Source organism: Mobula hypostoma, chromosome 23 (assembly GCF_963921235.1).
Source record: "Mobula hypostoma chromosome 23, sMobHyp1.1, whole genome shotgun sequence".
NCBI classification, from domain to species: domain Eukaryota; kingdom Metazoa; phylum Chordata; class Chondrichthyes; order Myliobatiformes; family Myliobatidae; genus Mobula; species Mobula hypostoma.
The window spans coordinates 26549477-26577120 of NC_086119.1; the positions used below are offsets into that span (position 1 = coordinate 26549477).

A 27644-nucleotide genomic window follows, 5' to 3' on the forward strand; every position below is an offset into this window, starting at 1 on the left:
TTGAAAGTCCAATTATCTCACGCAGACGTAGAAGGAAGAAAACTCTCCCTGCCATGAGCTTCCAGCGCCACAAACTTACTGATGCAGCACCCTGGAAGTACCCGACCACAGTCCGACGCGGAGTCCGTGCGAAAACTTCGAGCCTCCGACACCAAGCACCATCCCTGCCGAGCGCTTCAACCCCATCCCTGGCTGCCAGCAACAGGCAAAGCCGAGGATTTGGGGCCTTCCCCTTCGGAGATGTTAATGCATTGGCAGCATTTCAGAGAAGGTCCAAAGGGTCAGAAATTCAAAGTACATTTATTATCCAAGTATGAATGCTACAACCCTGGGATTCGTCTTCCCACCCACAGTCACAGGACATGAAACCTGTTCAAGGAAAACATTAAACACCCAACACGCAAAATAAAAGAACATTTCATGCAAGCTGCAAAAATGAGCAAAAACACTGAATATAAAACATCAAATCACATTGTCTTTGAAATGATCTAGGAATATTCAGTTTAGTTCAGTTCGGTTCAGTTTAGCAGTCTCAGTTGTTTACTGTAGGCCGCAGAGCCAGTCTGCCCCGCTCAAAATTGCACAACGTAACAACTATAAAAAAGGAGTAACCAATAACCAGAAACACATCATAACAAGAGCTACAGAGTCCAATTTACAAACCGCATCGATTACACCTTCCCCAAGACCCAGGACCCCGGCGCCATCTTCCAGCAGCTTCGAGTGAGAGGGAGGGAGTAACCAGTCAAATACAGGTGGACTGCACTGAATATCCGCTCATCTTCTGTTCGCATCCTCATTCATTTCAGTCTTGCTAGGTGCTTTAATTGGTGAGATCAGTGAGAAATTTATTACATCTATACGTTGAACTGGCATGTTCTGTGAGATGAGGTTGGGCATGCTATCTTATATGTGCTATAGTTTAGAAGAGCAAGTGGGGATGACTGAAGGTGTCGGAACCCTCAGGATCTTATATCAGCATGGATAGAAGAGGATGTTTCTTCTTCTGAGAAATAGAGGTCACTGCTCAATGTGAGAGTTGCCTTGTGGCATGGTGATTTTTCTGTTCTTCCAAAGGGTTGTGAATCTTCAGAACACTCTCCCTCAAAGTAAGTGGAAGCAGAATGTTTTTATTTTTAAGGCTAAGGTTGAAAGATGCAAGATAAAACCAAAGGGCTATAGGGGGTTAAACTCGGTGTAGGTAGGCCAGAATGCAGAGCTGAGATGAGCTATAATCTTGGTAAATAATGGAGCTGGCTTGAAAGGCTAAATGCCCACTCCTGGTCCTAACTTATATGTTTTTGTGTATCACGTGCAGCAACCACACCTATCTGACCCACCCCCAACCCTGATCTAGTAAAATATGTCCAATATTCCTGCTTCCTTCACATAATGCATTCTGTAAAACATAAGACATTGGTAAAATGAAAGGAATATGTTAGTACGTACAACTCTGATGATGGTGGGGCTTTAATGACTAAATACTGAGGAAATGTTGGTGAAAAGCTTATTTTGACAACTACTGATTTGTTTACATTGGCTATGAAATTTCAAGGTTATGAGTGCAATCCAATGTCTGGCATAATATAATTCAGTCCAGCTAGTATTACACAGCTCTAAATACTGTAATTGATTCAATTTCTGTGTTGCCCTGCCTTTCAGATTTTTGTTTATTAAATTATTTATTAATTTTGTTGCAGACATTGACTAGAGGTAGTCGGGTTGAACCTTTTTTGGATCCGTTTTCCTCTTTTGTTCGGCCGTGGAGACAGTCTGCAAATCTGCTTTTTAAGTGCAAGCCTTCCTTTGGTGACGCAGGTGTTCCCATAGTGAAAGAGTAGGAGATGGCATATCTAAGGGAAGAAAATTCAATGGAATAGTGATCACTTTATCCAGAATTGTAGTGACAAATATATCACAACATGAGTCGGGCATTAATTATTGCAAGAGCCAAAAAATAGACCGAATTGTAGGCAGAGAGATTTCAGAATATTTAATTAGGCTGTGCATCTCTAATCTCAAGTACACGTTTTGCTGGAAGACTGCACTGTTGAATTGCATTCTTGTTCTCTCAAGATGTAACGACAATTTCCCTTGTTTTAACTTAATTGTTTTGTCACATATCGTAATTATATTGGTTGTTATTATCATACAATGCATTCAAGTGAACACTTCAATAGCAGCGGAGAAGGTACTGCTGTGAGGAGAAGAGTGTGTTCAACTTCCGATGCGGACTTGGGTTGGCGGAATAGAGAGGGAGCTGCAGGAAGACTGCATCTACAAGCTCCACTGCATTAGCTAGGTATCTTGAGATACAAAGATGGCGCTTTTCTTTAGCAGGGAGTTAGGGTGGTGGTGGTGAAATTTTGATATTAAGAAGGATGCTGTAATTTTACAGATTTTTGGGCAGGTGTTATTGTCATGGAGTACTACAGCACCGAAGCAGGCCCTTCGGCCTATCTAGTCTATGCCAACCTGTTTTTTCTGCTTCATCCCATGCACCCGCACTCAGAGCATAGCTCTCCATACCCCTTCATCCACAGAACTATCCAAATTTCTCTTCAGTTTTGCAGTTCAACTGGCATCTACCACTTCTGCTGGCAGCTCGTTCCACCTTCACATCACCATCTGAGTGGAAAAAGATCCCCCTCAGGTTCCCTTAAACGTTTCACCTTTCACCCTAAACACATCTATGCCCCTCTTAATTCTGTACACCTCTGAGATTCCACCTCATTCTCCTGCCCTCCAGAGAAAAATCCTAACCTATTCAATCTTTCTCTATAATTCAGGCCTTCAGATCCCAGCAACATCCATTGACTTATGAAGGACCATGAGTCCTGTTGAAGGGTCTCGGTCTGTAATGTCAACGATACTCTTTTCCGTAGATGCTGCCTGGTCTGCTGAGTTCCTCCAGCATTTTGAATGTGCCAAAAGCTGTCTTTGCAGTCCTATCCACATCTGTCATTACTTTCACAGAATTATGGATTTCTATTCTTTGATCTCCTTGTTTACCTCACACCTCAATGCACTATCATTCACTGCGCAAGTCCTACCCTGCTGTGTCCTCCCAAAATTCAACACCTCAGATTTATCGGCATTAAATTCTATCTGCCATTTTGCAGCCCATTTTCCCTGCTGGTCCAGATCATGCTACAGACTTTGATAGCCTTCTTTGTGGCTTACTGTGCACCCAATCTTGGTGTGAACCGCAAGTTTGCTGATCCAGTGTATCATCTAAATCTAGAACGTAGACGGTAACAACAGATGCAGCACCAATCCCTGAAGCTCACTGCTATCCTGGGCACTTTCTACACAAACTCTAACGGGAGTTTCTCTATCTCTATCTTAACTCTCTTAACTATCTGTTGCAGCCTGATCTGCATTATTGCATTGTCTGTTTTCAGATTTCCGTCATCTGCCATTTTGATTGTTTTGACTAGCAGTTCGACCTTGCTCTTGCCCTAGGCATTTGGTTATCTGATACTATGCTAAACCAAAGTCCTGCCAGGCAAATAATAAAGGTCTTGTGCCCAAGTTGATGAAGAGTATAGAGATCTTCTAGCATCCAGCCCAGGTATCCTCTCACCAGCAATTATCATCAAAAGTATTATTAAGTGACTGTTCAGCTCATTCCTGTCTTGTGAGACCTTGTTGGCTTAGAATACCTGCACTTCAAAGTAATTTGCAGTGTGTGGACCTTTTAAGGTATGTTAACAGGCCAAGGTACCCTACACATTCATTTTACAGGTTGAGCACCCCTTTCAGAAATGCTTGGGGCTAGGAGTGTTGCAGATTTTGGAATATTTGTATCTATATAATGATATTCCTTGGGGATGGGACCCAAGTCTAAACACAAAATCCATTTACATTACACATACAACTTATACGTATACCCTGAAGGTAGTTTTATATAATCTTTAATGGCTATCACTACGTTGGTCACACAGGTAGACAGTCAGTGGCTGTATGGCATTGCTATCATTCCCAACCCTATGTAGCAAGATGGCGCCAGTGACCAACGCAATTGATGATGATGTCCTGCAAACAGTTCACAAAACTACTTCTTCTTCTTTTTCTTCTTTTAAATATATGTCTAAAACTAACCTGTGTACGATTGGAGCCTGTAATTTACATTTTGACAATGTGTTTTTGGGCTGACTCAGCGATCTGTTGCTTTTGCTGTCTCTGAGGGAGTTCGGCCTGTTGCGGAGCGAGGCTGATAACTGTATGTGCAGCCTAATGGCAGATCGCAACCCATGATTGTCTCCATTACTCGCCGATCCCACCAATTAAATCGCCGAGCAAGTGAGAGCGGACGGTGAGTGGGTGTTCAGCACCATCTGCTGTGTTTCACCGGACTCTCTCTGCCTCTTGCTGCTGCCAGAGGAAGGTGCAGGAGTCTTGGGTCTTGGGCTGGGTTTGATCAGCAGTTTGTGGATTGGATTCATTTTTTATGGGGCTCTGCAGTTCTTGTCGTATGTCTTTTTTGTTTCTGGTTACATCATTTTTATTGCTATTTTGATCAGGGTACTTCGATGCAGACTGGCTATGCAGCCTACAGTCAGTGAACAACGCAGCGTTAAATTGGACTGAAATGAACTACACTGAACATTCTTATACTGTTTCAATAACTCTGCAGTTTGATGTTTAATATTCTGTGTGGTGTTCGCTCATTTTTTTGCTGCCTGTGTAATTTGTTCTTTTTTAGCACAGACAGTGTTTGATGTTTTCCTTTGAACAGGGTTCCATGGTGCTTCTTTGTTTTGGGGCTGCCTGCAGGAAGAGTGTGTACATACTTTGATAATAAATGTACCTTGAATCTTTGACTTTGAATTTATCTGCTGCCAGTAAGCAGTCTTTGTCTTACACTTACACAGGAAAATCTGTAGACGCTGAAAATCCAAGTAACGCACACAAAATGCTGGAAGAACTCAGCTGGCCAGGCAGCATCTATGTAAAAGAGTAAACAGTTGACGTTTTGGGCCGAGACTCTTCACCAGACCTGATGAAGGGTCTTAGCCCGAAACATCAACTGTTTACTCTTTTACATAGATACTGCCTGGCCTGCTGAGTTCTTCCAGCATTCTGTGTGTGTTGTTTGTCTTACATTTGTTCATCACACGTATGTATTGATGCAGCCATTCAGCATGCCAGATTTTTGTCAGCAACTATTTGGCCAACTCATCAATGAGTTTCTGTGCTGCTTTGTGATCAACTGACATTTTATCACCACAAATCTCTAAAAATTTAATGCCATGTATTTTCTTGAATTTTTACAACCAGCCTGCTGAATATTTACAATTACCTTCAATTTTCAGTTTTTCGTGTTAGATCTTTGCTTGCTTCACGATCAGGATATCGTTAAGCAGCATATGTTCACTCCAACACTGACAAATCCACTCCCTCAATACACAATCAAATATCTTCATTTTTCACTTAATGCAGTGTTTTTCTATTTTTCATTAACTTCTGTTCATTACATATGTGAGGTCACTTCTCTGAACTGTGGTGCACCAAGACCTACCTGCACATCACCACATCACCTGGGAACCTTCCTAGCGCCTTATGGAATTTTCCAATTGTGACATTATGTCAGCGCTCAAAGCAATTTCGGATTTCTGACGTTTTCAGATTTTGAAATTTCGGATAAGGGGTGCTTAACCTGTAATATGGTTGCTGCTTCAACCTGCATTATTGTTACGACCTTTGCAACAGACACTGCCAGTCTTGCATTGCTTCTGTCAGCCACAGATGGCACTACACAAACAACCTAGATAGCCAGGACACAATATCCATGGTCGATCTAGACCAGCGAAAGGCCATACCATATAACCAGTTTACACTCTATGTATAGACAATAGACAACAGGTAATAGGTGCAGGAGTAGGCCATTCGGCCCTTCAAGCCAGCACTGCCATTCACTGTGATCATGGCTGATCATCCACAATCAGTACCCCGTTCCTGCCTTCTCCCCATATCCCTCGACTCCGCTATCATTAAGAGCTCTATCTAACTCTTTCTTGAAAGCATCCAGAGAATTGGCCTCCACTGCCTTCTGAGGCAGAGCATTCCTCAGATCCACAACTCTCTGGGTGAAAGAGTTTTTCCTCAACTCTGTTCTAAATGGCCTACCCCTTATGCTCAAATTGTGGCCTCTGGTTCTGGACTCCCCCAACATCGGAAACATGTTTCTATATTCTAAATATAGAATATTTAGCATCAGGAAACATGCATAAACAGATGCTGGTGAATTTTCCTTTAGGATCATCTTGGCTTGTCAAGACATTAAAACCACTTGCAAGACTTAATGAAGTTTAAGGAGAATAGTTCAATTTAAAACAAATAATTTAGTTCTGTTTTCTATTGATAAAAATCTTGGAATAGATCTGAAATTTTGGAAGTGTTCAGCTGGTGAGGCAGCTTCCTTGGAGAGGAAATCAGAATTCATATGCAGTTCAATGATCTTTGAAAAGAATAGTTATACTAAACCAAGAAATCATCAACTTGAAATATTAACTATTTTTCTTTTTACAGATATTTGACTTTCTGAGTTCCTCCAGCATTTTCAATTTCACTTTAGATTTTTAGCATCTGCAATTTGTTTTTATATAAAAGTGACTGAAAGAGGCAAATAAAAAATAATTATGAAGTTTACAACTCTATTAGAATATCTGTAGATTGGAACGGAATTAAAGCCAAGCATGCTGCTTAGAAACTGATAATGATTAATACTCTAATTGAGTTGAAATTAGTGGGATAAACAGAAATCTGTTTGCGATCAGTTGATGTGATGAACCATGTTGTGAGTATTAAATAGAGCTCAGCTTTTTAAGACAAATCACAGCGGATCAATTTGTAATTCTGGTATCTGCTTGGATTTTATTTGGAAATAGAACAGAATTAATTTGATCCATTGCAAGAGCAAGAACTTGCATTCAAACGCAACTTTCAATGGATAACACGGTCCAGTGTGATTCACGGACATCCTCCGTGTGACAACAAATTGAAGAAAGAAATGTTCAAGGAAAGTTGTACCTTGATCAAAGAAGTATTTTGAAAGTGGATCTTAAAGAAGAATGGAGAGAGAGAGAGAAGAGCATAATACTAATTGGGCTCTTACAAATTAATGAAAAAAAAATTATGAAGGACAAGAGATGTGATTATTCAGTATTTGTTAGGATTAGAGCAATAAAGGAAACAATGTTCTTTTGAACCTTAATCCTCCTTCTATTCTTAAATTAAAAATAACATTATATTTTGGGCAACATTTCAAGATAAAATATTACCAGCAGCAGACCCAGCACTCTTCCTTCTCATTCAAACAAAATATAGTTGCTGGGTCAGTCAGCAGCTAATCGTCACTACACATTATCTGCTGACTTTCATGGACATACCCATGAGTGAAGTTCTGTTATTTCAGTTCTCAGTAATTGTTTAGCAACCCCTAATTCTGCAGTTCTATTCAGATTAATTTATTGAACTATGAGGTATCCTCTATCATATCAAGTATCACTTCATCACGCTCTCAAATATATAACTTTTTAAAGAATTAGAACAATTTCGATTCATTAATAATTTAATCTGTATATTGTCACATTCTCAAGTTTTTAATATCAATTCTATGCCATTAATTGTGGTTTTTTGTCACTGGTCCTCATTTGTCTTGGTTTTATCTTTTGTATCGATTACGCTCCGCAAAGAAACCAAATGTTTTTTCCTTCTATTTAATTCAAGTTGCTGCTGTTATCCATATGTATTGACTGCCATTCTTAGTGTTTGAGAAGGTTGTGAAGTGTTTCTTCAAAAATCTCCCACAGGCAACCAAACTAAAGCTGAAGTCTCTGGTTTGGGTGAGCAGCACTTCCAACGCAGTTAGCAGAGTCATAGCCTATGCTCATTTATGAAAATAAATTGTCTTTTCAGTAAATGCTTCAACAGTTCCGTTGTTGTTGACTTAAAGTAATAAGCCCTTTTATGTTGCTTCAGATAGGAATGTTCTCTATCGAGGATGTTTCAAGGTACCTGCGAATCTAACAGAAACCTTCCCCGTCTATTCGATCCAGCCTAACCTGACTGTTGTTAAATGCACTGAGTTCTGTACTAAAAAGGTAAGTGCAATTTTCCATTATAGAAGATCAGTGATTGTAATGGCGGATAGGTTTTGGTCTTTGTTTGAAATGTGTAAAGGCTGAAGGTGTAAGATTTACAAAATTCCCAGGCAAACGTGGAAGTTCTCACTTGACATGACTCCTCATGCAGTGTCTGTTGTGTAAGCTGAAGTTCCTGAATTGATTCTAGCTGGTTTTGCTCCTCAACCAACTAAAGATTAAACTTTTGAAAATAAAAATGCTTGCTCAAAAAGTGTGAAGGCAAAATCAAAAAGTATATTGAAGTCACATGTTCTCCTTTTCCTGACCTGCTCTGTCATACAATGTTGAGGGGAAAATAGACTTTGGCTTTTTCACATGCTTGTAGCAAGCTGGCATCCACTGGCTTGTGATTGTTATCTTACCATATTCTCCTCGGGGAGCCGTGTACTCTCTATCGATTTCTTCCATTGTACCGTCTCTGGGAGGGCATTTTCCCCTCTCTTCACCAGCCAATCGGTCTGAAACAGAAACACAGACAGAAAGAGGAGTAAGTCATTTGGTCATTCAAACCTGCTGGACAACTTAGGGTGCTCACGGCTGATCTTTTTTAAAATTCAAAACCTTGGCTGGGGTATGCAGAGGAGGAGGAGGAGAAAGAAACTTGCCTAGAGACCAAGCCCTGTTGGCAGTGTTTATTGTTTTATACAATAACTACATGCAATATACTTAAATTTATTTCCATTGTAATATCATCCTTGGATAAATGTCTGTCTAATGATGCTTGATCATTATCATCTGAGCATCATTGCATAGGATAGTATTTCCCTGTGTTTTTGTTACATTAATGTGCCTTTTCTTTCTGCGCTATGACAATGGACCAACTTTGTTTATAGTATTTTTCTTTACACTTCAGTTTTTTTTTTCAGATTCTGATTCATTTTCAATGAAATGATGGGCCTGAACATAATATTGAGGAAAATTGACAAAGATTAACTATTACCTGTAACGTGAGAGCTGAAATCAGTGGAGTTATGTCATAGGGTATGGTTACACAATGTCATTGCAGTTTAGAGTTACAGGGATGAGCTGTGCAAATACAGGGGAAGCTAATACCTGATGTGGTGTTTTCTACGGTGATAAAGAAGCACTGCTTGTGAGCATGGTAGTTAATCCTTTCGAATGAAATTTCAATGAATCACAGCAGAGAAGGAAAGCATCAACAAGCAGCCATTCTTTTGCAGCTATTGGGCATAAAAGGCCTAAACCAGTTGGTCACAAACTACCTCCAGCCGTCAGATCAGTTACAGCCTTCAAACCAAAGGGCAGAGCCTCAGCAGGGGGAGCTGATCCACGTGAGCCACCTGGTCCCATTCAAAACAGTAAAATGCAACATTCTCAAAATCAAGACAAATCACTTTTTTGTCTTAATCATTGTGTCATGAGATCTTACCATGCACGTGCAGCAATAAACCACCTTCCTTTGCGTTCTCATTAAGATATTTAAAAGCCAAGGAAAGAATAGCTCAATGTTAAAATCAGTCACTAAAGTCCCTCAATCATCCTCTTGCCAGCAATTTTAACCTGCTCTCCTGATTTGGCGTTTGGGCTTTTCCTGTGGGTCCAAATGAGAGTATGACTCGAAAGGCTCAAGCAAGTAATTCTCCTGACTCCAGCTGATAATTAGGGTAAGGGCCATTGGTATTAGTATTCACACAAGTTTTCTATACTGGTAATTACCTGTGAATCAGGATCATTCATTTGATATGTGGGAAGTTAAAAATGCTGATGGTCTGCACTAGTTCACCTCTGAATAATTAATCTGCTACCCTCAAGAGTAGAATTAGATTTATGATAGTAACCATCCAGTGCTGTTGAAGAAGAAGAAGAAGAAATCCCTTAACTCCAAGTGGAGTCATCGGGACGCTGTCATAACGGTGTATTTTTTTGGCAGGCTTTTTTATTTTTACGAGGCCAAGTTGCTAGCTCGACCCTCAACCCAGCACAGATGGAAAGCGTGCAAGAGAGCCGCTGGATTCGATCTTGGAAGTCTGGCGCTGCTGCCACTACGCCACCAGCCAGCCCAGTGCTGTTGAGAATCTTGTAAAAGCAATGAGTGGAATAGTCATTTAATCTGTTTTTCATGGTATTGGTGGAGGAATGAATATTGATCACAGCATCAGGCAACCCAGTGTGATCAGTCACATTTACTGGAATAGTACCAAGATGAGATGGCAAGAAAATTACCTTAACCTCTAATTTGGGCTAAGATAAACTGAAAATGCAGCATCGTCACCATCCTGACCTACACCCCAAAGACAATCCTCCATTTTGGGCTTGGTAGCGTAGCAGTTGGCATAATGCTATTGAAGCACCTGCAACTTCTGGTTCACTTCCACCGCGGTCTGTAAGGAGTTTGTACGTTCTCAGAACTGTGTGTGTTTCCTCCAGATGCTCTGATTTCCTCCCACGTTCCAAAGAAGTATGGGTGAGTAGGTCAACTTGTCACATGGTTTAACTGGGTGGCACAGGCTCATTGGAACCGAAAGGTCTGCTCCTGTGTTGTATTGCTAAACTGGAGTGTAAGGGTTTTTTCTTTTATGTTACTGCGTAGGCTAATTAAAATGGCTTTTTTGTTATGTTACGCTTGAGATGGCTTCTTTGTTATGTTAAATGCTGAGAAAGTTCTGGCGCTAGCACTTTGCTTGGGTTATAATATAGATAACAGAGTAAATGAACCAATTGGGATAGATGTTATTCTTTCTAGTGTGTATGTAAGTTATTGTGATATGTGGGTTTTGTGGCAGAAGGCGCGACAGAGAGAGAGAGAGAGAGAATGGACAAGATACCGTGAGTTGGCTAATGGGGTCGGACCCCGAGCAGGAGTCCGAGGTCCAGGGGCTATGGCAAGGAGAGGAGACGGAGACGGACTCGTGTGGAGCGTCTGGTCGACCACTGTTGTTGGTCCCAGGCGGCAGGTCGAGGTGGTCAGAGGGGATCGAATGGTGAAGAGAGGATCGTTACTAGAGCTCTAACTGTTTGTGCACGAAGAGATTGAACTTTGATAAGTGTGGCGCCTTTTATCTTCCTTTTATATTTTATCTCTATTAATTATATAGTTCTGGTAATATCTATAAACTGTAATTCATTTAATCGTATCTGGTGTATTGTCTGTTATTTGGCGGGGTGGGGTACATCACACAGCATCCACACAAACTAATTACCCAGGTTGGCGGGGCCAAGGGCTGTTTCCTTAGACGACAGCGAGCCGAGCGACCCTGAGGCTTGGCGGGGGGGCTTTAGAAGTATACGATCTGCTGATTCGCCATTGGGAATGGCAGTAGACAGCCCAATGCTGTGAGGCCTATGTGAAGGAAACTACTTACCATCCAAGTCTACAGTGGGAAGTTCCATTTTAATCCCAACAGTAATCCTGCAGAAGCAGTTTTGCATATAGTTGCTGTTATGGTATTGCAGGTGAACAGAGTGGTGAGGAAGGCTTTTGATACACTGGCTTTTATTATTCTGTGCATTGAGTATATCAGTTGGGATATTTTGTTGCAGTTGTACAAGATGTTGGTGAGGCCACATTTGAAATATTGTTTTCAGTTTTCGTCACCCTGCTGTAGGAAAGATGCCATTGAGCTGTAAAGAGTGCAGAGCAGATTTACGAGGATGTTGCTAGAACCTGAGGGGCTGAGTTACGGGGAGAGGTTGAGCAGGTTGCGAATTTTTGCCTTGGAGCATAGGAGAATGAGGGATGATCGAATAGAGGAGTTTAGATAGGATCTATGTGCACAGTCTTATTCCCAGGATTTAGGAATCAAGAACTGGAAGGCAAAATTATAAGGTGAATGGGTAAATATTTAATAGGAACCTGACAGGAATCTTTTTAAACCCAGAGGGTAGTGGGTATATGGACTTAGCTGCCTGAGGAAGTGGTTGAGGTACATACATTAACAACATTTAAAAGGTATTTGGGCAAGTACAGGGATAGAAAAGTTTTGGAGGAAGATATGGTAAAAATGGGACCTGATTATATGGGAATCTTGGTTGGCATAGACCAACTAGGCCAAAGGGCCCCTTTCTATGCTATATAACTTTATTATTTACTATTATTGTCTTCACTCAGTTTTTACTTGTGTGTTGAAGGATTGTGTATGAAGGCTCAAGTAATCTTTCACTGTTTATTGATGTGTGTTTTGCAATGGTGTACTGAATTGCATTTACTTCTGTGGCCTTAAAAGCAACTTATTGAAGAATAACAACCATTAGAGCATAAGCCTGTTTTAATGGAGACCAGTAGGCTTAAAAAAGGGTTATTGCTGTCAGAGGTTAAGTGTGGGTCATAACAGTAAGCAAATTTTATACAGAGCATAATTATGGCCCACATCCAAGCGTTCTGTGCTTAGCTTAAAGCCAAGACATTTATAAGCCTTAATGTAAAGACTAATTTTAAGTAGGCAAGATATTTAAAAAATTTTAAATTTTTGATGCAGTTGTAAAAGTTGCAATGACGTCAAATTTCTCTTTTGATGTGAGAGCATATGAATGTAAGAAATAGGAGCAGGAATATACTACAGGTCCACAATCCCTTATCCGAAATCCTTGGGGCCAGTTGTCCACAATCCCTTATCCGAAATCCTTGGGGCCAGTTGTATTTCAGAATTCAGAATTTTTCGGATTTCAGACACCGTCCCCCCCGCCCCCACCGATACCGAATAAAACACTTAAGCTCAAGTCCCTTATTTAACTTGTTTCAGTGCGGTGGACTTTTAAGACCCCAGCGGCACACCAAACCTACACACATCCTCCTGTATACTTTAAATCATCTCTAGATTACTTATAATACCTAATACAATGTAAATGCTATGTAAATAATTGTTATACTGTATTGTTTAAGGAATAATGACAAGAAGAAATTTTATTTCCAACAAAAACATTCAATAAAACATAAAAAATATACAGCTTCAAATGAACCAAATCAAACACATGGTAAATGACTTATTGGAATAGATGTAGAACGTCACTGTCACTATAAAACTTCAGTAACTTGTCTTTTTATTTAAATCATATACAGTGGTAGTTCCGACACTATTTTCTTCAGTAAGATGCCACAATCAAGCTTCTGCAATAACTCCACTTTCTGCGTTATTGATAGAGAAGATTCCTTCTCTTTTTCTCATTGTTACCCATAGGGGAATCTGCAGCTCTTTTTGACATTTTCACAGTGAAATTAAACACAAAGTCAACAGTGAACACAAAGTATCAGCGAACAGCAAATGCACGTGTAAACAGTACGAGCGCTGAGCCACAACTGACGTCAGGCGGCCTCTGCTAGTGCTGCCACGTCACACCCAAGTGACATCAGCTGTCGGCGAAAAAAAACTTTCGGCTTTCAGAGCTTTCTGGATTTCAGAATTTCGGATAAAGGAATGTGCACCTGTAGTTGTCTGTTTGGATCTTTTCCGCCACCTGGAAAGACCATAACTGACCTTCTACTTTGTCCCAATTGTTTGCATTACCCACCTATGCCTTATTTCACCCAGTTTCTGCAAACCTATGCCCTCATTTCTGTTCTAAGCAGCTTTCTCCTTGTTATGGTACTGTAACCTCTGCCAAGGTAATGACAACCAAGGTAAACATCCTCACTACTTCCATCCTGTCAAAGCCTGTATTTACTTTTCAGCTTCAGTTAAGACCATAAGACATAGGAACAGAATTAGACCATTCAGACCATCGAATGCACTCCAGTATTTTATCATGGCTGATCCATTTCCCTCCCAACCTCATTATTCTGCCTTCTCCCTGTAACCTTTCAAGCCCTGACTAAACAAGAACCTATCAAACTCCGCCATAAAAACAGGCAATGACCCAGCCCCCGCAGCCACTTGTGGCAACAAATTCCACAGATTCACCACCCTCCTGCTAAAGATCACCCCTCATTCATCGAAACTCTGTTGACAGCAGACATAGTTCACTCAGTTGCTCCTTGCAGAGCAAACCTAACAATCCTGGAGCCAGTTGGATGAAGGTTGTCGCTGTTCTTCTATGGCAAGTGCACCATTTTTTTCAGAAAGGAGATACAGTACAAAATACAGTACAATACTGCAGCTGTGATGCTATCAAAATCCTAATTGTCAAATGACATCTTTATTCCTGCAACACACATCAAAATTGCTGGTGAACGTAGCAGGCAAGGCAGTATCTCTTGGAAGAGGTACAGTTGACATTTCAGGTCGAGACCCTTCGTCAGGAGTAACTGAAAGAAGAGCTAGTAAGAGATTTAAAAGTGGGAGGGGGAGGGGGAGATCCAAAATGATAGGAGAAGACAGGAGGGGGAGGGATGGAGCCAAGAGCTGGACAGTTAATTGGCAAAAGGGATATGAGAGGGACAGGAGGCCGAGGGAGAAAGAAAAGGGGGAGGGGGGCAAAGCCCAGAGGATGGGCAAGGGGTATAGTGAGAGGGACAGAGGGAGAAAAAGGAGAGAGAGAAAAAGAATGTGTGTATATAAATAAATAACGGATGGGGTACGAGGGGGAGGTGGGACATTAGCGGAAGTTTGAGAAGTCAATGTTCATGCCATCAGGTTGGAGGCTACCCAGATGGAATATAAGGTGTTGTTCCTCCAACCTGAGTGTGGCTTCATCTTGACAGTAGAGGAGGCCGTGGATAGACATATCAGAATGGGAATGGGATGTGGAATTAAAATGTGTGGCCACTAGGAGATCCTACTTCCTCTGGCAGACTTCCTGATCAGCACACTAAGTTAACTTACCTGATTTGAGGGTGTAATTTAGCTACTAAAAGTTGCTACAGTATCATCTGACAAAAAAGAAGCAAGCTGAGACAGGGTGTGGGCTCCCTGCTGAAAGTTACATGGATTGCCAACCAGTTAGAGGGAGCTGTGCGATCTTCTGTAATAGGCAGCTAGTATCCATGTGTATTGTGGCAGCTTTTTGAAGGGTCAAAGGGTTTTTGACCCTTCACAGCACAGTTGTCACAAACTTTATAAAAACAGTTACAGATGAATATGTCCCCTCAAAATCATTCAGAGTCTTCCCTAACTAGAAGCCCTGGATGAGCAGCGAGATCCACAATCTGCAGAGGACCAGGTCAGTGGCATTCATGTCTGGCAAACAAGTAAAAAAAAAAGAGGTCCAGGTACAACGTCCAGAAAGCCACGAAGTGTGAAGTGGCAATTCTGGACTAAACTTGAATCACTGAAGGATGCTGAACAACTATGGCAGGGCTTGAATGAAGTGAAATCAAGTGACATATGTGTCAATAAGGCTTCACTCCCAGCTGAGCACAATGCCTTCTATGCTTACCTTGACCATCAAAACATGGAGGAAACTTCACAAACTCTCGCAGCCCATGATGATCCTCTGAGGCCAATGTGAGAGGATCCTTCAGAAGAGTGAACCCACAGAAAGCCTGATGGGGTACCTGGTTGAGTACTAAAGACCTGTGCTAATCAACTGGCTGGATATCCTTGACCTCTGACTTTGGTTGTCTGACGACCCCACATGCTTCAAGCAGGCTTCAGTTATACTGGTGCCTAAGAAGAACGTGGTAACCTCTGTCAATGACTATCATCCAGTAACACTTACATCCATTGTGATGAAGTGCTGTGAGGGGTTGTTGATGAAACATATCAACTCCTGTGAGAAGTGACTTAGATCCACTCTAATTTGCGTACCGACACAGCAGGTCCACAGCAGACACCATTTCACTGGCTCTTCACTCAACCCTGGAATAGCTGAAAAGCAGAGATGCATATATCAGTATATTCTTTGTCAACTACAGCTGCGCATTTAATACCATCGTCTCCTTAAAACTAATCAATAAGCTTCAAGTCCTTGGTCTCAATACCTCCTTGTGCAATTGGATTCTCGACTTCCTCACCTGCAGGCCCCATCAATTCAGATTGGTTACAAAATCTCCTCCACGATCTCCATTAGCGCAGGCACACCACAAGGCTCAGTGCCTAGTCCCCTGCTCCACACACTTTATACTTACGACTGTGAGGCTAAGCACAGCTCCAATGCCATATTTAAGTTTGCTCTCATCACCACTGTCGATGGCTAAATCAGAAGTGATGACAAATCAGCATTGAAGATGGAGATTGCAGACATCCCACCCTGCTAAAAGTCATTTCAGGGAGGTAGCGCCACCATTTCAGGAAGGTAGCACCCCCGCCCCTGCAACCCCATATCCCCCCTTCCCAACCCCACCCCTCGGCGACCTCCAAGGGTGTATGTAATACTTTGTTTAGTGACTTTGTCTAACCTGTAAACAAAGTTGGATATATACAGAAAATGTGGCATTAAAATATATGCATGCATTATATTACATTATCTTTATTCTATTACAACTTTAAGTAAGTCTGCAGGGAGTTTGGCATCATCACGTAGGACATCAATAGAGTAGCTCCTTAGCAGCTAGCCAGCTAGTTTAAATAACGTTAGCTATGCTAATGAATGAATGACACCTGTTAAACTCACCTCAACATGTCTCTTACAGTCTGGGCCACCATGGGCAATAGAAAAGTCACTGTTGCAAACAGTACAGCGAGCAACACCGTCATTATTTTTGAGGTCGATTGTAAAGCCCGCCCACAGAGAAAACTGATGGGTCTACTTAGCACGAAGAGAGACCAATCAGGATGCTCGCTCTCCCTCTCCCTCTCCAAAAAATTGATTTGCGGAATGTTGTATATAATTTCCGGGCATCAGGAAGCCGCTATCAATATGCAGGAGACTCCCGGAACTTCTGGGAGAGGTGGGATGTCTGAGATTGAAAATCTGGCTGAGTGATGCCGAACAACTCAGAGGTGGAGAGGGTCAGCAACTTTAAATACCTCAGTGTTATAATTTCAGAGTATCTGTTCTAGGCCCCACGCATAAGTATCATTAGATTCCCAGTTGCCCATATCTGCCATGCTTTGTTTCCCAACGGTCACTTAGCATCCCATCTGGTGTTCGCTAATCTTGCTGTCCTTGTCTTTCACTCTCACAGGAACATATCTGCTTAGAATTCTCATTATCTCCCCTTTACAAGGCTCCCAGTTATTGCACTCCATGGGTCCTTTGTTCATCAACACTCCTGAGACCCCCCACGGTTATCCTACTGTTTGTTTATCTTCCCAGAGTACACCTCCTCACATTTGCCATTGCACTGATTGACTTTCCAGCTGACATTTTTTCCTGCTGTCACCTTAATCAATTTTCCCTTCTATCCACATCATCAATTTTTGTATTATCTGCAAACTTAGTAGCCATGTACATTCACATCCAAGTAACAAACATCACGTGTCATAGCATAGATCCTTGTAATGTACCTACAGTCACAGACTCCATCAGCAGCTCTTCACCACCATCTTCTACCTCCTATTACCAAGCTGACTTTGCCAGCTTGCCTTGAATCTCATGGACTTTAACATTTTGGATCAGTCTCCTGACTGATCTCTCCCTATCACCTTTTAAAAGACTCATGTTTATTTGGTCCTATTTCACCTACAAGCAGCTGCACCCAATCCATTCCTGCCGGGTTTTGCATTATGCTATCGAACAAAGGTTTTCCCTCCAATTTAGGACCCTGACTTGCAGACCGTCCTTACCCCTCTTCAAGTCTAATCTGAAGCTTAAAGAATGATAATTACTGTTCCCAGTGTCCACTCTCTAGCATTTCTGCCATTTGCTTGGCTTAATTTACCAAAAATAAATCCAATAGAGCCCCTTGTCTGATATAATCATCTACATATTGCCTCAAATCTATCTTGGAGAAGTTCAGAAATTCTTCCCCATCTAAGACCATTTCCAGTCAATATTAATAAAGTTAAAGCTCCCACAATGATAACCCAATTGCTTGTGCACCTTTCTGCAAATTGTCCGTATTCACTCCTCCCTCTACAATATTTACAGAATTTGTCAATAGAGATGCAAACCTTGATACTGAAATGTTTTGCATGGTACCATTAATGGGACAAGATGATTTCTCTCTGAAGGCATTTTGTGCAGCAGAAACATATTAAAAGGAAAAGCTATTCTTTTCCTTATAAAGATTAAATTGCAAGACCTTGGCAGGAAAGTATGATATTAGTGATGGCCGACATAATCCATGCTACAGAACTGCATGTACATTTGCATCCATTCTGTGGGAGTTTGCACGTTAAAGTTAATTCTGAAACCCAATTAAATCTCCTTTTCGGGTGTGCATTTATGCAAAAAAAACTGTTGGAATAATAATAGAGCAAAATATTTTTAATATACTGCTCCATTTTCGCATTCTTTATTTTGTTAACACATCTCTGCCCGTTCATGCATTTATTTTTTCAAGTGTACTATGGGAGGTAAGATAGAGCCCCAACAGGATGCAGAAACAAAACACATTAATTCTGAAGTTACATGTGCTGATGATTTAAAACCTCAAAACCTGAAAAAAGTTAATTCCTTTAATTAGTGGTGCAGAACGACATGTTTATCCTTAATTTATTTCATTTTTGGGAACAAATAGTATGTTTATATTGTTTTGATAAAATGGCGTTGGTATTTCAGATGGATAATCTTTCCATTTTGTCTGATCTTGTTTATAGCATTTTTTATTTGTATTTCGGATTTCCAGAACGCATGTATATTTTTTCTTAATAATAACTAGATGACTGCCCCATTTAACATTTAATTATTTATTGAGATATAGTGTGGAATCGGCCCTTTGAGCTGCACCACACAGCAATTCCCCGATTTAATCTTAGTCTAATCACGGGACAATTTACAATGGCCAACTAACCTACCAGCCAGTATGTCTTTGGACTGTGGGAGGAAACCAGAGCACCCGGAGGAAATATGTGAGACAAACAAATTAAAGCAAAGGATGAGAAGTGGGTAAAATATGCTTTGTTGATCCTTGGGAATTTGCTGCATTTATTCGAGCTGATGTATCTCTGAGTGGTGGTATTAAAAATGAAATTAATATTCCATTAACAATTCCATTGTTGGTCATTTAAAGTTGCCATCCAGTTAGTAACAATGTGATCAGTATTAGTAAAAGGTATTAGTACTGGTACAAAATGCAAATAAAGGGAAATCATTTCTCAAGTGGTATCAAGCAGGTTTGAATCTCACATTACTGGTTTGATTTCTGCCTTTCTGAGGGAGATCTTGAATTAAAAAAACTATTTTTTTTATTTCAAAGCATTGTAAAACCTCTATGTTGTCAAGCGTAATTTATAGTAGATAAAAAGGATAGGTAACTGTGGTAACAATACACAGAGGATTTTTTATTGCCAATTAGTTTGGGATTCAATATTGATATTTTGCAGGAGACTCCACTCTGCTGCTGTGAACTGACATGCTCCTGTCTCAGCAGTTTTTTTTTATCTGTTGGTTCTGATGCCAAAGTAGATGTTTGATGAGGCTCGAGTGTGTTGTAGATAGTAAGACTATTATTTTAATTAGAAACTGTTAATAGCTTATGAAGCCCTTGATTATTGTATAATGTATTGCACTATTGCTATAGTCATTGAATAAACCTTTGTTTAAAAAAAAGTTTGATTGCAATTGTGCCCTAAGGTCAGTTGAATTCCTTGGGGTGAATGTCTTCAACCTTCATCTTATTTTTCTTGCAAATGCCATTGCTGACAATTTTTCAGAATACATATAAAAGGATTAAGAAGTGTACATCGTGAACCCCCTCCATGAACCAGATTGTAAAAGCAGAGGGTAACTAAAACTTTCAGGCCATAAACTGTGGCAATTAACTGTGCTACTCTTCTGATTCTGTCATGTTCAACTTGTTCACTGAAGCATACAAGAGATAAAACCATTATGGAACACCACCCACCAGCAATGAAGGTCCATGTCACGCTCCTGAAAAATGCATACCTTTTCACAATTCTCAAGACCCACCCATCAGTGAAGGTAGACACCTATCAGTGAAATTTACTATTCCATTTTCAACGCACTAGCACAGTCTTCAACAATCTAAGCAAAGTAGTATTTAAAGTTCAAGACCTCAGATATGGCATAGAGCTCATGGGTAGCAGAGTTTCTTACTCTTCTGTGTGTTCTGAGAGACAGATTACCTACAACCATCTGTAGTGGAGAGAAATCATCAGTGCGGTCTGTATATAAAAATATTCTCCAAATCCCCACTGCCAGTTTAAGTGAACCAATGCCGACATCCTCTGCCAGATCAACATCGCCAGCAATGAGGCCTTAATTATAGTCTGCTAGAAAGGGAAGTCTATGTGGTTCTCACACCTGACACCAGACTTTTAAAAACTGCTTGAAGCTCCATCATGGTAAGAGATGACAGAGTAAAAATTCAGATCCTCTTGAAGAGTGGGGTGGTGGGTAAAGTGGTGAGAAAAAAATGTGATATCTCACTGACATAGCTCATCAGTTTCTAAAATGAGAAAGAGCATTCTGGTTAGTACTTCGTTCAGTACCACAGTTGCTAGTAGTACACAAAAGCCCACTGCCCCATTTATGACATATTGGTCCCATCAGCCACATTAGAATCCACAGAACTAGAAATGGAAGCAAGAAATTCTTGATCCTGTTGGACTACTAGGCAGCACACTACCAGGAGAGCTTTCTTTTGATTGAAACGTTGAACAAAGCACTGACAACTGCTCTGAAGGAGGACAGTTGAGTCCTCCTCAGTGTCCTAGCAAATATGTCTCCTTCAGCTAACATCATTACAATATAAAAAACTTATTATTACAAATTTCTTACATTTCCTGCACAATGCGACAACACTTCAAGGTTACCCAATTGGTTGTGAAGTACTGTGTGATGTTCTAAGATTACATGTACCTGCCAGATTTTGTATTTTATCTCATCTGGGGAAAAAGGATTACATTGGGTTTCAGTGTGACAGAAAATGGCCAGGAGAAATCATTCCACGTCTTGAAAAGCCATCTTAAACACTTCTCATTTTCCAGTTCGAGAAGCTAAAAATGTTTGAGATTGTTTTCAAAGCTACCTTTGGAAGACTAATATCCCCAGTGACTTGCTGAAGTATGGTTCTCCTGTACCTTTTCTGGGTTTGACAAAGGATTTTTGACTGAAATGCTAACATTGTTTCGATCTCTGTAGATGCGGCCTGGTCTGCTAAGTACCAAAAGCATGTTGTTTTAATTTCACACAAGTGCCTGTACAGAAATGTGAATAACTTGCATACAAATGTCTTCCATTGGACTCCCATTCCTGCTGTATAGCTTCATACTCTGGATTCATTCAAGTTGTGTTGCACATGCACTTCAGCTCTGGCTGAATGACCAATTCATCTAATGTAATGGATCTATTACTGGCTGCAGCTGGAATTGATGACAAACGAACTTTCTGACAGTCATCATACATTAAGGGAAATCTCTGGCAGCTTGGAATAGACCCAAATGTAGATTTCACAGGAGTAGCACATAGGAATGACAGTACAGGTAGACTACCTCTTATCAAAAATTATAAAATCCAAAAACTTTCAAAACCTGAATTTTTTTTTGAGTGTGGACATGACGCCACAAATGGAAAATTCTGCAAGACGCTGGGCAAGTTCCCAGTAGTTGTGCAGGTCTTTGCACACCACAGATAATTCTGAGAAGTGACCTCATGCATGCAATAAACAGAAGTTAATGAAAAATAGAAAAACACTGCATGAAGTGAAAAATGAAGATCTCGACTGTGTATCGTAAAAGTGGAGTCATCAGTATTGAAGTGAACATTTGCCGCTTAACGGTTTGCTGATCATGAAGCAAAGATCTACCATGATGAACTGAAAATGGAAGGTTATTGTGAATATTCAGCAGGCTGGTTGCAGAGATTTAAGAAAAGGCACGACATTACTTTTTTAAAGGTTTGTGGGAATAAAGCATCTGCTGTTCATGAAGCAGCAGAGAAATTCATTGATGAGTTTGCCAAGATTGTCACTGATGAAAATTTAACTTGCTGAACAGCTGCATCAGCACATATGTGTGATGAACAAGTGCAAGGCCAAGGCTGCTTACCAGTGGAACATAAATTCAATCAGAGATGGCGGTGATCCCCTATAATGTTATATATTCAATTTTTTTAAAAATCCAGAATCCAAAACGCTTCCTGCCCCAAGCATTTCGGATAAGGGGTACTCAATCTGTATTTTGCATAATAAAAGACAGATGCAAAGAACACAACCAGGAATTGGACACTCTCAGGACAGGTCAATATTGATTAATAATTTATCTTAACAAAATATGAAATTCTTTGTAATAAATATCAGAATATTAAGCAATCAATTTTGGCAGCTATTATCTTTAATGGCTTGATTCATTGCATTAAAATTACATTAAACTGCAAAAAAAATTACTGGATTTAAAGATATGTGTAGCAGAAAATATCTTCACGAGGTAAAATCACCTGGAAATGTATTCCCTGTCTGCAGTGCTAAGCATGCTGTTTATTGAATAGATTTATACTCAAAAGGATTGGCACCATAGAAAACTTTGTCAAGAAGTTTACTTTAGTGTCACTAACAAAAGAAGAATTGGGAGGTGAAGTTTTCTTCACTAATTTTGGCAAAGTACTTGGGCTTTTAAATTCATTTATCATTGTTCTAAAACTCTGTAAAATTTGCATTGGATTACTGTTTATGAGCAATCTCACCAACGTGCAAGCTAGGGTCTAAATACTCGAGTAGAACAACACGATTGCTTTTTTTTTAAGTGTGCAGTCAACAAGAAGAAAGAACTCTTTTCCTCACTTGACAGCAAAGATACAGCAACTTGCAGGGTACCAGCTTAAAAAGAGATTCGGGAGCCCATGTCACAATTTCATGTAATTTTCTTTGACAGGAATTTCCCCTCGTTGTCATCAGAAGAACAGAATGTTACTGTGGATTTGCCACAACTCACTTCACGCTTCATGACATTGTGAACGACCAGCTCTGTGGGAGGCTGTCAAGTGACACGACAACAGAGTTCTTAGGAGATGAGAATTACTGTGTTATCTACCAGACTCCTGTTCAAGGTAAACTGGAACATCACGTTCTGTGGCACAAAAGTGACATGTTGATTTTGAAACCTGAAGGCAACAGAAATTACTTTCAGTAGGTTCTGCATGCTACAGTTCCAGAGGAAACATTGGATTGCGTAGAGAGAGAGAGAGAGACAGTTTAAAAGAAGTGAGTACAGGCAGTCAGCACATTTTGCATGTCACAGTTCCTGAGGAGACATTGGATTGTGTATAATTAGCTACTTGGCAAGATCCAGTAAAAACAAAATAGGCTTAAGCTGAGTAGCCATTGTGTGAGTGACTTGGGGCTTTTGCTTATTGAGGATTTGTTGAGGAGAGGCATAGGCCATGAGTAGTTTTTTTTGTTATTTATTCTTTCTTTCTGCACATTCAGGCAAGATAGTGGAATGCTCTTCTTATGGAATGATGGAAGGCTGGGAAAACTCCAGTGTCCCTGATGACTACACCTGTAAGAAGTGCATCCTGCTGCAGCTTCTAACAGACTGCGTTAAGGAGTTGGAGCGGGAACTGGATGAAATTTGGATCATTTAGGAAGCTGAGGGGTTGATAGACAGGACATACTGGGAGGCAGTTACACCCAAGGTGCAGGACACAGGTAGACATCGGGTGACTGTCAGGAGGGGGATAGGGGATTGGCAGCCAATGTAGAGTACCCCCATGGCCATTCCTCTCAGCAACAGGTGCTGTTTTAGATACAGTTGGGGGTTGGATGACCTAGCAGAGGAAAGCCACAGTTGTCGGGTCTCTGGCACTGAGTCTGTCTCTGTGGCTCGGAAGAGAATGGGGAAGAAAAGTTGAGCTGTTGTGAAAGGGGAATCATTGGTTCGGGAAACAGAAAGGAGGTTCTGTAGACAAGAACAAGATTCCCGGATGGTATGTTACCTCCAGGGTGCCAGGTCCAGTGACATCCTGTATTGAGTCCAAAGCATTCGTAAGTGGGAGGGTGAGGAGCCAGAGGTCGTGGTCTCCATCGGTACCAATGGCAGGGGTAGGAGTGACGAGGTACTGCAAAGTGAGCTGAGGGAATTATGTGCTAAATTAAGGGATGGGGACCTCTTGGGTTATCATCTCAGGATTACTACCCAGACCACATGTTAATCAGGCCAGAAAATGGAAGATCATACAGTTTAACATATGGCTAAGGAATTGGTGTAGGAGGGAGGACTTCTAATTTTTGGATCTTTTCCAAGAAAGGTGGTACCTGTACAGATGGGATGGTTTGCAGCTGAACTGGAGGGGGACTAATATCCTAACGGGAAGGTTTCTTAGTGATGCATGGTGGGGGGAGGGGGGTGGTGTGCTTAAATTAGAGTTGCATGGGGATGGGAACTAGAGCTTCACAACAGATAGTGGAGTGGTTATTGAGAAAGATATTGTTAAGCCTATATACAAAGTCAGGAATCAAAAGGATGAGCATAGCAGAACTAACAATCTGAGCTGCGTATATTTCAGTGCAAGGAGGATGGTAGGAAAGGCAGATGAGCTTATAGCATGGATCAGCATATGGAGTTATGACATTGTAGCCACTCGTGAAACTTGGTTGCAGGAGGGGCAGGACTAGCAACTCAATGTTCTGGGGTTCTGTTGATTTAGACATGATAGCGTGGAAGGCATTAAAGGGGATGTGGTGGCATTATAGTCAGGGAAAATGTCATGGCAGTGCTCAAACAGGACAGGCTGGAGAGCTTGTCTAGTGAGGCTTTAAGGGTAGATCTGAGGAATAAGGAAGGTATGACCATGTTAATGGGATTATATTATAGACCACTCAACAGCCAACGAGGTTTAGATGAGCAAATTTGTAGAGAGATTGCAGCCTGTCGCAAGAAATATAATATTGTGATAACAGTTGATTTTAACTTTCTGCATATTGGCTGGGATTCCAAAACAGTAAAAGGGCTAGATAGGAAATAGTTTGTCAAATATGTTCAGGAAAGTTTCCTTAATCGGTACACAGAAGTCCCAAATAGAGAGAGTGTAACACTGGATCTCCTAATAGGGAATGAGAGCGGGCAGGTGACAGAAGTTTGTGTAGAGGAACGATACATCTAAGGATCATGATGCCATTAGTTCCTAGGTAATTATGGAAAAGGATAGGTCTGGTCGTCAGGTTGAGATTCCAAGTTAAAGAAAGGCTAAATTTGATGGTATCAAAAAAGGATCTTGCAATTGTGGATTGCGACAGATTGATTTCTGGTAAAGGCGTACTTTATATGTGGGAGGCCTTCCAAAGTGAAGTTTTGAGAGTACCAAATTTGTATGTTCCTGTCATTGTAAAAGGTAAGGATACAAATTTAGAGAACTTTGGTATTTGAGAGATATTGAGGCCAGGGTTAAGATAAAGAGGAGGGTGCATGTAAGAATCCTTGGCAGGTAAGAGCAAATGAGGTACTTCAGGAGTATAAAAAATGCAAAAGAACATTTGAGAAGGAAATCAGGAGAGCTAAAAGAAGGCATGAATTACTCTAGCAGGCAAGGTGAAGGAGAATCCTAAGAGCTTCTACAGAAATATTAAGAAAAAAAAGATGGTCCTCTAGAAGATGTTTTCCATGCATGGAGCCGAAAGAGATGAAGGAGATCTTAATGGATTTTTTTGCATCTGTATTTACTTGGGAGACGGACACAGAGTCTATAGGGTGTGAAAAAGTGAGGACATAGACAGTTTACAGACTACAGAGAAGGAGGTGTTTGCTGTGTTGAGGCAAATTCACTATCATCATCATTGTCATTATGTGCCATGTCGTATGCTGTAGGTGATCATGGTCCCATGACCATCCTTGTTCATGGCAAATCTCTCTGCAGAAGTGGCTTGTTATTACCATCTTCTGGGCAATGTCTTTACAATACAATTCTCTTCAAAGATTGTCTACCTGACATCAGTGATCGCATAACCAGGAATTGTAATATGCACCAGCTGTCCATACATCCTTCACCTGTTCCCACATTTTCTCATGAAACTGATCAGGGGATAATCAGGCAGCTTGCAGGCTAGCGGAGGAAAGGAGCACCTTAAACCTCCTTCGCTAGAGACCTATCTCCACCTCATCACCCGATGAACCCAATCAGGGTGGATAAATCCCCAGAGCCTGACAAGGTGTTCCCTCTGACCCTGTGGAAGGCTGATGTAAAAACTGCAGGGGCCTTAGTAGAGATATTTAAAACATCTGTAGCCACAGGTGAAGTATCAGAGGATTGGAGGATAGCTAATGTTGTTCTGTTGTTTAAGAAATGCTCTAAGAATAAGTCAGGAAATTATAGGCTGGTTAGACTGGTAAGCTGTACTGGAAAGTTATTGAAAGTTATTCAAAGGAACAAGATACAGTAAATAAATTCTTGGATAGACAGGGACTGATTAGGGATAGTCAACGTAGCTTTTTGTGTGGTAGGTTATGTCTAACCAATCTTATAGAGATTTTTGCAAGAGTTATCAGGAAATTTGATGAAGGCAAGGTAGTGGATGTTTGTCTACGTGGACTTTTAGCAAGGCCTTTGAGAAGGTCCCGCATGATCTCACATGGGAGGTTGGTCAAGACGGTTCAGTCGCTTGGCATTCAAGATGAGGTAAATTGGATTAAGTATTGTCTGTGCGGGAGAAGCCAGAAAGCGGTAGTAGTTGGTTGCCTGTCTGACTGGAGGCTTGTGACTATTGGTTTGCTGCGGGGATCGGTGCTGGGTCCAATGCTACTTGTTATCTGTATCAATGTTCTGAATGATGATGTGGTAAACTAGATTAGGATATTTGCGGAAGACACCAAAATTGGGGGTGTAGTGGACAGTGAGGAAGACTATCAAAGCTTGCAGCAGGATCTGGAATGGATGAAAAGATGGACTGAAAAATGCAAGATAGAATTTAATGCAGAGAAGTGTGAGGGGTCAAATCAGAAACGAGAAAATCTGCAAATGCTGGAAATCCGAGCAACACACACACACAATGCTGGAGGAATTCAGCAGGCCAGGCAGCATCAATGGACAAAAGTACAGTTGACGGTTCAGGCCAAAACCCTTTGACAAGACCCAAGTATAGGGAGTTGCACTTTAGAAGGACCAATGAGGATAGGTCTTTCATGAAGAGCCATGGGCATTGAAGTGTGTAGTAGAAGAGAGGGATCTGGGAATACAGATCCATAATTCCTTGAAGATGGTGTCACAGGTAGATAGGGTCATAAAGAAAGCTTTTAGCATGTTAGCCTTCATAAATGAATGTATTGAGTACTGGAGCTGAGATGTTATGTTGAAATTGTACAAAATGTTGAGGAGGCCAAATTTGGAGTATTATGTGCTGTTTTGGTCAGCTATCTGCAGGAAAAATGTAAATAAGTTAGAAAAAGTGTAGAGAAAATAACAGGATATTATGAGGACTTGAGGAAAAGGTTGAATAAGTTAGGACTTTATTTCCTAGAATGTAGAGGATTGAGGGGAGATTGGATAGAGGCATCCAAATTTACAAAAAGTATAGATAGGGTAAATGCAAGCAGGCTTTTTCCACTGAGTTTGAATGAGGCTACAACTAGAGGCCGTGGGTTAAAGGTAAAAGGTGAAATGTTTAAG

The 27644-nt window shown here is 40.9% G+C and overlaps 1 protein-coding gene across 3 annotated transcripts in view; it reads left to right on the forward strand.

Annotated features, from left to right (window-relative positions):
* Positions 1 to 27644, forward strand: part of LOC134336737 (sialate:O-sulfotransferase 1-like) — a 147732-nt gene that overhangs the window by 92625 nt on the left and 27463 nt on the right. For all 3 annotated transcript variants that reach the window (XM_063031150.1, XM_063031151.1, XM_063031149.1), the window contains 2 exons: positions 7987 to 8108; positions 22919 to 23093. In XM_063031150.1, the coding sequence (XP_062887220.1) occupies positions 7987 to 8108; positions 22919 to 23093 (297 nt within the window). The remainder of the gene's footprint in view (positions 1 to 7986; positions 8109 to 22918; positions 23094 to 27644) is intronic.